The 12,051-nt window shown below is 37.4% G+C and overlaps 1 protein-coding gene across 2 annotated transcripts in view; it reads left to right on the plus strand.

Moving 5' to 3' along the window:
• Positions 1–12,051, plus strand: part of PTPRK (protein tyrosine phosphatase receptor type K) — a 568,933-nt gene that overhangs the window by 299,390 nt on the left and 257,492 nt on the right. For both annotated transcript variants that reach the window (XM_080807221.1, XM_080807222.1), the window contains exon 6: positions 329–503. In XM_080807221.1, coding sequence (XP_080663347.1) covers positions 329–503 — 175 coding nt within the window. The remainder of the gene's footprint in view (positions 1–328; positions 504–12,051) is intronic.

A 12,051-nucleotide genomic window follows, 5' to 3' on the forward strand; every position in this document is an offset into this window, starting at 1 on the left:
ACGTATACTTTGGGAGAAGGAGGGCAGTGAATTATATGCCACGGGGCCATTAACTCTTCTGTTAATTCATATGCTGTGAGCTAATAACAATTTTATGGAAAATAGAAGTAATCTGTAATGTCAGTGCTGTACCCCTAAAGGATACCAGTGTTTATTTCCATGCTTTTTTTGGGTTGAATGACAATGGAAGAGATTTGTGGAACTACATAGACATTTTCCTCCTAATTTAGGAACAAGAATAATATATCACAGATATTGGTTGCTAAAGTGCTTTAGATTTATGGAAGTGTTAAGAACCTGTTTTTTAAAGATTGGTTTCTGCTTGCAGAGACGAAATGGAGAAGATATACCAGTAGCCCAGACTAAGAACATCAATCACAGAAGATTTGCTGCTTCCTTTAGATTGCAGGAAGTGACAAAAACTGACCAGGATTTGTATCGCTGTGTAACCCAGTCAGAACGAGGCTCCGGTGTGTCCAATTTTGCCCAACTCATTGTAAGAGGTAAAGTCACTTTCACTTCATGAAATTGCTTGGCTTGGTTAAAACAAAGCAACCTTGTAGAGATTTTGATTGATTTTTAAAACTGCTGCTCTTCATTTCAAGTCACCAAGAAATTATAACATATAAAAGTTCTGCTAATATGTGACTCTTGATCTCAGGGTCATGAGTTCAAGCCCCACATTGGGTACAGAGATTACATAAATAAATAAAACTTTAAAAAAAAGTTCTGCTAATGTCTTAAGGTAAAGTAATACCGTCGTACATTTGTTGAACAAGGTTGTTGAACAAAGTTTCAACATGTGTTTTCCATAGAAAGGAATCTATTTTAAAAACTGTAATAGGGCTACCCATGTAGAACACTTTATTCCATATTGCAACCACCTAGTTTTGCATTTTAATTTTAGATTTGCTTTTCCTGTTTAAAATAGCTCCACAGGGATGCGAGTGGCTCTATAGGTTAAGCAGCTGCCTTCGGCTCAGGTTATGATCCCAGGGTCAGGGAATCAAGTACCACATCAGGCTCCTTGCTCGGCAGGGAGCCTGCTTCTTCCTCTACCTCTGCCTGCTGCTCCCCTGCTTGTGCTCTCTCTAACAACTAAGTAAATACAACCTTAAAAAAATAAAAAATAAATAAAATAAAATAGCTCCACAGATATCACCTTTGTTCTTTAAGCATTGTGGTCATGAGGTCAAGGTCAGAGTTTCTGTCCCCCTTGAGAATTGTAAATTTTAATGGTATCAAAACCCAGTGGTGGTGGATGTTCACCAATTCTGGCCTCCTAGAGGATCTTAGAAAGTTAGACTTGCTAAGTGGTTTTAGCTTAGCTTGACAAGTACAAGTACACAGCGTGTATTAAATTCATTCAAAATTTACTGTGTCCCTGATATTATGAAACATATACACCATTCCAGTTTGTGGAGATAAAATCATAAATAAAATATAATGTCCTTGACCTCGCAGAGCTTAACACTGAGGTGCATTAGGCACACTGTATAGAAAAATATTGAAAATAGATCAAATTATGGTATATGCCATGAGGAAAAATAAACACTCAAAATGACGGTGATTAATTTTTTTTTATTTTTAATTAAAAAAATTTTTTTTGTGATTAATATTTTTGTTAGGGTGGTTTGGAAGACCTTTTTGAGAGGGGGCGGTTGAGCTGAACCCTTAAAAATGAGGAATCGGGCACCTGGGTGACTCAGTCAGCTAAGCCTCTGCTTTCAGCTCCGATCATGATCCCAGGTCCCTGGGATCAAGTCCCACATTAGGCCCCTTGCTCAGAGGAAAGTCTGCTTCTTTGCCCCTCCCCTGGCTCCTGTGCATTCTCTCTCTTGCTCACTCTCTCTTAAGATCTTAAAAATAAATAAATAAATAAAAATAAGGAACCTATTTCCTATGTGAAAATTTAGAGGAAATACAGCTGTTGAAAAGACTCCAGCATCAATCAATAATGACACAAATGAAAATAATTATAAACCACCGAAGTTTCCTCAAGTTTAGGAGATCCTAACAAGAATGTCTAACCTGAACTGAGATTTTTTTCGAGACATCAAGGCAAGATCCTTGTGAGTGAGTTTTCTTTGAGATAGACTCTGAAGGTTGAGAACCCTTGTCCAGGTGAGGGGTGTGGATGTGGGGGCAGGGATAAGAGAAATAAATGCTACCAGAAGTGCCAGCAGAGAACAAGGCATGTGTCAAGGCCCAGAGGCTGGAAGGAGAACATGAGAGACATTCATATTCAAGTTAATCTATTTGAAATGCTTGACATCAAATGTCTTTAACATACATTATTTCATTTTAAGATTTACTTGATTTTAATACTTTAACCATGCTTTAGAGAGAAGAAAATTGAAATTCAGACTATTTGATAATAGCCCAGAGCCACAAAAATCTAATAATTGACTGAACCAGAGTTTAACCCTGTGTTTCTTGAGTCCTGATGCTGGGCTCCTTCTTCTCCAGCACAGCTTTATCTCACATTATCACGATTAAATAATGCCACTAGCCATTTGTAATGCTTTTTGTCTTGAGAGATCCTATAGATCTTTTTTTTTAAAGTTTATCTTTGTGGACTGGATACGACTCTGTTTTAAATAAGACCTCTCTTGTGTCTCCAGAGTCAGATCATATCATCTGCTTAAGTTCATGAAAGCACAGTTCCAGTTAATTGAATAATGTGAAGATAGGATAGTATTTAAGTGTTCAGTGCCCAGGCAAGTTTAAGGCAGAGAGACAATTTTTATGTTGGTAGATGCTGTATACTCATCTCTCTTAAGCCTGTTGCAGCCTCTTTCTCACCTGAGCCTGCTTTGGAGAGTCTGAAGGTGTCCTTAGGTGGTCTTCAGAGTGATCAATATGCTCTGGAGAGAGGAGGTTGGGTGTGCTCACTGATCTGTATGGTCCTCTGGGCATTTGGTGTGCAGCCACTGAAGATCTGGTGGCCTTTCATGGTACAGTTGGAGTGCTTTTGAATACTGTAGTTGTTTATATGTGTGTGTCTGTCTGTCTGCATGTGCTTATGTCTGTGTGTATATATATGTCTGTATATTTACATGCATACATATCCTTTTTTTGAAGAAGTGGTCTTGTGGTGTATTCAACAGTTTATAGAAAGCAGGGTTGAAGCTTCTGTCCAGGCGCTCCCTTTTAAAAGATACATTTTTCCCTTTCTCATATAGCTGTTTTATATTTGTGTATTTTCGAAGAGATTTGTTTTGGCATTACCAGATCTTTCTTGTTGATCTGAATCAAAAAGTAGATTTTATTGGAGCACCTGGGTGGTTCAGTCTGTTGAACGTCTGCCTTCTGCTCGGGTCATGATCCCGGAGTCCTGGGGTTGAGCCCCACCTGGGGCTCCCTGCTCAGTGGGGACACTGCCTCTCGCTCTCACTCTGCTGCTCCCCCAGTTTGTGCTGTCTCTCTCTCTCTGTCAAATAAATAAGTAAAATCTTTTTTTAAAAAAAGTAGATTTTATCATTTTATCAAAGCTTGGTTTTCTTTACCTGGAGACAAATGTATTATGGCTGCTCTGGGAGGGTTACTTGTGGAATAAATATTTCAGTAAGACTTATAAATGGAGAATCTTTGGATTTCATAGAAAAGTTTAACTTTTTTTTTCCTTTTTAAAGTTCTGCCATTTAACCTACGTTTTGATTCAGATTTTATATGGTACCTAGTTGGTTATAAAATACAATGGTGCTTTGAATCTTGCTATCCAGAGTCCACTAACATTTTAGAAACATATTTTGATCATTTTGGCAGTTTTATTTTCTTTTCAACATATTTTAGGTTGTTATATATCAAATACTTACAGGTGATACTTTGCTTGTTGTTTTATTTGAAAATGAATATGAAGGAATACATTTTCTTTTTTGTCTAGATAACCACAAATAAATATTGTTAACCAAAAACCCACCCTTTGGGGTCAGCTGTCCTGGTGTTAAAACAGTGCTGAGAATTAACTATGGTGACAGGTCCTGTCTCTCATTGGCACTTTTAAAACTGACATCCTGTTACATCGATACTAAAGATGGTAATTTTAAAGGAAATTTTTGGGGCAGTGATATGAATAGTCTTTAATAAGAGCTGGCATAGTATTGCCTGTTGTCAAAAATGACCCAAGGGTAAGAGTTTATTAGTGCATTTTCTCCTAAACTGAAAGTGACAGGGCATGCTTAAGGCTCTTTTGCTACTGTTTGTTACAAATGAAAATTTCTCTGCAAAATTCTTGTGTTGAAGAGTATTGATCTCTGTGTTCCCACAGCCAGAAGAAGAAGAAAAAAATAGTATGCTGAAACAGAATTTACTTTGTCATGACTTTAGCATTGCTTCCAGATCATTTTGAGTAATGATAATGTCTTCAGCTTGTGGAAGCCAATCTTTATTGACAAAAAGTTTTTACAGAGATGAGATGAAGAGCAGATGTTTCTACTCAGTGTTTCTACAAAATTGAAGTGTAAAAAATGTGAAATACAGGTTGAAATGGCATTTACAAGCTGAAAGCTGAAAGCCCTGACTTTGGAGCCTGCGTTGTGTTATAGATTCTGATCCTTTACCATCTTCTCCGTTCTTTCCTGCCTCTAAATCAAGGGTCCACTTACATTCCTGACCAACTGACCCACAATAAACTTCTGTGAAATTCACTGTCTGATGCAACGGACGCTCAATTTCTATTCCTATTTGTTAGTTATGCTTTTCTGTTTTTTTGTCAGTGAAACTCCAGTCATGTTTTAAGTTATTTAATGGGAAAAACACAATTTTTGTTCTTTTGTCTCTGTTGTTGGTTTGATTTTTAAATTTTAGCACCAGCTATCAACCATCATCAAAATGCTGTGGACGTAAAACATATTCCATTAATATTTTTATCTATTCTCAGTGAGTACTAGTGACCTCTAGCTATAGAGTCAGTTGGGTGGCTGTCTGTCCCCAACCTTACTTTGTATAGCAGGTGGACCTGTAAAAACAAATTTTGGTGTTTAAGATGATTAAGGGGTTTGGATTGTTGTTCATACTTCCCTTTGTAAAACAGTGAAACTTAGCTTAAAAATAAGGGTATTTACTAACCTTTGTACCTGGAAAGTACCAAAATAGGCTTTAGAGTTGGTTCATTTAGTCTTGAAAGATCCAAGTTCTTTCCAGTTCTTCTCACTGTAGTCCATAGTTTTGTCTTCCATCCTAAACTAGTGTCTCCTCATGGTCATAGGATAGCAGTATACTTACATGCTTTTTGGTCTTACCCCCTTGGGGTTAGAGAGGTTACTCTCACAAGTATCAAAGATAGTATGGTTGCATGTGGAGAGACACCTGGAATATCCAGTATAGAACATTTGTACGTGGGATACCAGAGCACAAGCAGTGTTATTCATAGAGAGTTACTAATTCTATTCAGGTAAGATAGGAAATGAGGAAGTATTTTTTTTTAAGATTTTATTTATTTATTTGACAGACAGAGATTACAGGTAGGCAGAGAGGCAGGCAGAGAGAGAGGAAGGGAAGCAGTCTCCCTGCGGAGACTCGATGCAGGGTTTGATCCCAGGACCCTGGGATCACGACCTGAGCTGAAGGCAGAGGCTTTAACCCACTGAGCCACCTAGGCAACCTTGAGGAAGTATTTTGAAAGAATATACAAGTTAATTCTGAAGGACATACAGTTTGGAATTTTATTGTGCAGGAGAAAGGTGTTATCCTAAGTCAGGAAAAGTATGGAGTGGGATCACAGCTTATTTGGTGAATGGCAAGCTGTTACTGGACTCACTTGCCCGGTACCAGTTACCCACTATACTGGTGAAGAAGGATACAAGTCCACCCTAACACTGCATTTGCATTTGGACTTGTCAGGTTCTGCTCCTATCAAAATCATTTGTGGTTTTTGTTCCATCCCAGCTTGTCTAGTTTATCTTTGTTTGCTACAGCACCTGCCACGATATTTTTGCAAAGACGATCGATACTTCTCTAACAATTAACAAATAAAATTGTTTGGTTGAAGTCAGAGTGGTGGGGCTAACCCTGAAAGACAAAGGGAATGGATGATGAGCCACAGGCCACCTGGTCTACACAGGGGATGGAGATTTCTGGCATCTGGGAAAGGATGGTAGCAACTGTTTTTTGTAGTGTTTGAATCAGGCTGTCTTCTCCTACAAACTAGTAAGGGTGACTTTAAGTTAGGCATGATTTTTCTTTCACTTAAAAAATAATTTTGAGGGGCACCTGGGTGGCTCAGTGGGTTAAAGCCTCTGCCTTCAGCTCAGTCATGATCCTGGAGTCCTGGGATAGAGCCCCGTGTTGGGCTCTCTGCTCAGCGGGGAGCCTGCTTCCCTTCCTCTCTCTCTGCCTGTCTCTCTGCCTACTTGGGATCTCTGTCTGTCAAATGAATAAATAAAATCTTTGAAAAAATAAAAAAAATAATTTTGATTTGACCAATATCTCCTACTCTAGTCTTTTTTGTATATAATGTTAAAAATCAGGTCTGAATATTTCATTTTAAATGTTTTTATATTAGAAGCAAGGACATTTGGGAAGTGGGAAACGTGACAAACTAATACTTTTGCTCGTTGGTGGTTAAAGGCTGTGGAATTTCTAGCTTGAGTCCATCAGCATGCTGCTTAATGCCACACACTATTGATTTTTAACTAGTTTTAAAAGCACAGCTGTCAGACTTATGCATTCATATAAAGATCCTTTTTCTTAATAGTGACTTGAAGATCTCTTTTCTTTGCTTCTACTGTGAAAACTAGTCACCTTGACAGGAAATTTGGAGTTATCCAGGAGAATTCAGTGCAAGCATCTATATTTAATAAAATCTGAACTATAATGAAAGTCTAAGAACATATAAATTGACAGCACACTAATGTTCCCCAACCCTCCCTTATATCGTTAGGAAAGGACATGCAGTGGGTGAGGGTGGGATTTGGGGGGAGGGTAATCAAATGTCTCAAATTTGAAGGAGACTTCAAATGTTACATATTTTAAAATTTCACTTTGCTACCCTTGAGTATGATAAAAGAAACATTTGGAGTCTCCTCTCATTCATTGTAGCTACTTGTAATTCAGGTGATTCAATGTACAAGGTGTCTGGTACATTTTTAAATTCTAAATGAGCAAAAGGATACTAGATGTCTTCATTTTAGGTAGTATGTTATTACAGAGACTCTGTTCTATCCACTTTCCTACACTGTTATTTCAAGTACTTTTTTCTATTAATTTTCTCCTCTGAGTTTTCTTAGGCTACTTCACGAGAATGGCAGCGAGAATGGCAGCACGAAGCGCTTGTTTTGCCCACGTGGTTATGTTCATGTTATTTATTTTGTTTGCTTTAAAAATAAAAACCCAATCTGAATTCTTTCCCAAAGGAGCTTTGAGTGTGTTTTCATAGGTGATTCATGTGTAGAGCTTTACATAATGTTTAGCAGTTGAGGTGCTGGTCACTGTTTTTTGTAGTAAATCTTAGGGGAGTTTGCTTTTGTTGGAGCTTACTTCTTAAGAATTTGAGAAGGATCAAAGAGGAAGCAGGATAATTTGCATGCCAAATGATTCTTCCTGTGAGCTCCAGGGAATCTGCTTTTGGAGAACTATTCCTAGGCCTGTATTTTGCTTCTGAGTCTCTCAATTCCATTCTCTTGTAGTTTGTGATAAATGTAATTTGGGCCCGTTTCTTCCAGGGGACTTATATCAATTTCATGAACTAACTGTGTCTTTGGAATTTATATTCTCCTCCCTGCTGACTATTTCTCTTTTCCTTACTCCAAACCAAAAAGGAAGCAATGAAGTCACTTTGTAACTTCATTGGAAAATCAGCAAGCAGCCTTTATTGAGTACTTAAAATGGTTGAGTAATAGGCAGCAGGAAATTACAAAGAAACAGCAGACTTCATTCCAGCTCTCAAGCAATTTATAATTTAATTAATTTTATTTTTAAAAAAGGTAGAGTTACCGGATATTTTGGCACAGATCTTTGATTTTAGTCACATTTCTAATTCTATAGGAAAAAAAAATAAGATTCTCTGACAAATAGAAAATACCATACCTAAGGAGCTATTCCATTAAAGCCCTTTATTAAGCACTATTTTGGTAAATAATGTACTGTGAGAGTCTTACAGAATGTTAATTAAATGGAAGCTCTGTAGCTGACAGATTGAAATCAATCAGTGAGGCAGAGAACTAACTCATAGTGTTGTTAGCAGTGCAATGAGTAAAGATGGCAATGTGTTGTGGAGGGATGTGGGACATTACTTCATTAGTTTTAGTTCTGGAGTCTGGTCTATTCTCCCAGGACTTCCATCTTCTAGAGAGTCAAGAGTAATGGGCTCCCCTTACCAGTATATGACTGACAAGTCAGTGAGTTCTGGTGTTTAGCTTTTTACAGTTAGAATAAACTGTTTACCACTGAGATGTTCACATCCTTTAAAAGCTAGCTAACACACATTCTGCTTACTGTAAAATGTCATCAGGAGCCTGACTTACTAAGAATACAAACTAAGAAATAGACAGCAAACACAAAGCTTTCACAAAATGTTAAGGAGACGTCAGATGTTCGGTAAATCCGTCAAAACCAGCTTTTTCAACAAAGTGTTATTGTATTACTGCAGAAAGCACTTTTCTTTCTATCTGGATTAATATAAATCATGTTATTTCCTTTTCTAAGAAACATTTACTCTAGAAAGAATTAAAAACAATTGTAAAGATAACACAAATAAGAACAGGTAAAGATTTATATTTTGTTAGTTCTCGGCATAGACTGTGTTTACTTCATAGTAGCTTTTATAAAAAAGGAAAAGGTGTACCATTTTGGTGTTAAAAGTGAGGTTTGAGGATTGAGAACCAGACAGAGACTAAATAATTGTGACAAAATACGGGCAGTTTTTCTTAACACATAAATCAACAACAACTTCTTCTATAGCTTTATCTAAGCTCCGATGTTCTTGGAGAAATCGTGGCTTACAGATGTTCTTATCTCTTACCAGATATAAGGAAAGGGTTGCTTCTAAATTTAGGATATAATTTGAAAGTTAACTTTCTTTTGCTCTCCATTTTCTCCTTTCTGAGCCTTAAACTAAGAAAATTATTTTGTTGTCTCTCTGCAGTATTACAGTTTGGAATCAGATTTAGTGGTTTCAGCATGGAATCTGTCATTGTGTTAAAACAAACAAACAAACAAACGGACAACGAATGAATAGTTAACTGTTCCTTTGTTAGAAAGAAATTTTACCCACATTTTTATTTACATTTTCCTAATTGCCATTGACATTTCCTTTCATCCTCAAATATATCTGGAGGAAACCATTGCTCCTCTCATGTTACCATGTTACTCCTCCAATAGCTTCTCTTCACTTTAAGGGAGAAAAGAAATTACAGCCCTTTCCTGGTACAAAAAGTCATAAATGACATATCCTCTGTGTATCACTCAAAAGTTGTTTCCTGTCACTCACCTCCTTCCTTAATGCACCGCAGACATGCTGACTCTTCAAGGATGCTCTTGCCTTAGGGCCTTTGTATTTCTTGTTCCACCCCCAACTGCTCTTTTTTTTTTCCTCAAACATACGCGTGCTTTTATATTCTTATTTCATTCTAGTTTTGTCTCAGTTTTTTCCAAAACACCTGAAGGCCAAATGATAGTTATTTTCCAGAACAGGAGAGAATTATTAATTTTGTATTACAAATTTTTTTTCCAAAATTATTTGGCTCTAAGTTCTCAAAACATCTTTAGGTAATGCCTTCTATTAGTATGTGCAGAATGAAAATTTGTACAGGACAGCAGTCTCAAATATCTTTGCATTGTTGGGTGAGATACAGTATACAGAAATATGTATGTGTATTAACTAACTATTTCATTCATTTGTCTGAATTTTATTACATATCCTGTGGGTGCCCAGTGCTTTCCTTAACTTCACTGCCATCATTTTCATCGCTGACACCTTCTTCTTTAAAGGTTTTCTCATGGTTCTGTCCCCATCAACACTTCCCTCCTTCAAGTCCGTATTTCCTTGGCAAAAATCAGACAGCTCAGACTGCACGAAGTAAGACTGTGCTGCCCAGGTTCTGATGGCTTTTTGTTCATGTAGCATAAATTCTAGATATCTTATCACCAGCCCCAAGGCTCACCTTCATCTGGTTCTGCCCTCCTCTTCAGTCCTTCATGAGAGTCTCCTTTGCTCACCAAACTTTAGCAGCACCAGCTTGCTTTCACTTACTTTAATACAGCATGCTGTCTCCTACCTTTTTCTGCCTGTAGAGTTTCCTCATCAGTATTCAAAATATATCTGTGTTCCTAACATCCAACGCTCGATTGGCAAAGTTAAGAACTATTCCCTTTGCTCATTCATTATTGTGTCTCTGTAGCTAGCACCATGGCCAACACCCAGCAGATATAATCAAATAATTGTCGTTGAGAGATAAAAAGAACATGGGTTGTAGAATGCCTTATGAAAGGCCCGGACCTGTTGTATGGGGCAGAGGAGGACAGCCTCATTAACGACCTTTGCTGGGCAGTTCATCATAGCATTGATGGAGGGGGTGGGATCTTGATAGTTGAAGATAAAGAAAGGAAATTTAAAGCAGAGGGCGTGGGAGAACACATGTTCCTGTGCGCAGTGTTAAGTATTGACTATAGCATAGTGTTTTCCAAGGGAAATGTTTAAGATGAGCCTGAAGGTGCACTTTGAGGCCTAATTGTGGAGGAATTTGAATCCAGACTAAGAAATATACATACATTATATAATCTGCTTTGGGGACTTTTGGGGGTTTTTGACATAGGTTACTTATGTCTTCCTATCTGTCTCAGAAAACGAGGATGGGAGATGATTTGGAGAATGGTAAAATTGCAGGGAGTCAGTATAGGGACTCTAAACGCCATAAGAGCTTGAGATGATCAGGTGTCTTTGAGGGAGTGTTTGGTACAAAGAGCAAGTCAAGGGTGAGAGATGATGATAGTGGAAGGGACGGTCAGCCTGGGATACTAGGTGAAATATATGACTTTATGGACAGCAGTCAGAAGACTTGTAGAAAAACTTATTTAACAGCACGATCATAATTTCAGTTGTAAGCTTTTGTTTGTGTTACTAGAGAGATGGTTTTAAAATCATTAGCATGTGGGGAAATGTTTTAACTAATTGTAGGGTGTTGAATAGGGATTCAACACAAGATGAATTAAACAATAAATACTTAAGGCATAGAAACATTTGTGTATTTTGTAAGCTCCCATTTCATAGCCTTTAGCCAATATTTTTACAGTTTTTCATGTTGCTCAACTTAGAATACAAACAGATATATTCAAATAAGTGGAAAATTTAGAAAGAGAACCCTGTTTAAAGATGTCTTTTTTCTTTATTCCTGACATTGTCCACATATAAAAACACATGTAAAACATATCATGTGTAATTTTTCCCCCCTGCTAGTTCAGTGTAGATTTCTGATCAGATTTGAAGCTAAGTGAAATTCTTTTTCCTGTTGCATGTTAAAATTTTATACTTCATAGAAATGAGGCAAGGTCTCTAAAGACTTCACTTTCTCTGCTCTTCAGAATTTGATCACCCCTGATAATGACGCTTTTAAATACACCTTTTTTCTTGCATCAGTTTTTAAAAACATCGAAGGGAGTGGGGATTTTCTTTCTAAGAGGACTTTTGGCCAGCAGCATTTCTCAATCCTGAAAGAATGTCATTCACTGCAGCAGGTGGTTTAAAAATATTTGTAGATAAAGAGTTCTCATCTGCTGTAATTTTCCTGTCTTAAAGCCCCCACCAGGTATGACATTTCTTTGTATTGTGCAGGAATGTTAAAAAGTAGTTACCATGACCAGACTGGTTGGTGCATGGTAATGATGAAAAGCAGGGTGTTTGGGATTCAATGTAGATGGCAGAAATGGAAGATGTCAGAGAAGCCATATATTAAAGAGAATTTGAATTGGAAACCGAATCCCAATCTGCCACTGGGAACATTTTGATCATTTTGATTTATTAAACTTTTATAACAGCATTCAGATGGAGCGGAATTAAAACCCTTTAGTCTTGGATAGTTTATGGCATGCCAACCAATGTAACTGGTATCATTC

Source organism: Martes martes (assembly GCF_963455335.1).
Source record: "Martes martes genome assembly, chromosome: 6".
NCBI lineage: Eukaryota > Metazoa > Chordata > Mammalia > Carnivora > Mustelidae > Martes > Martes martes.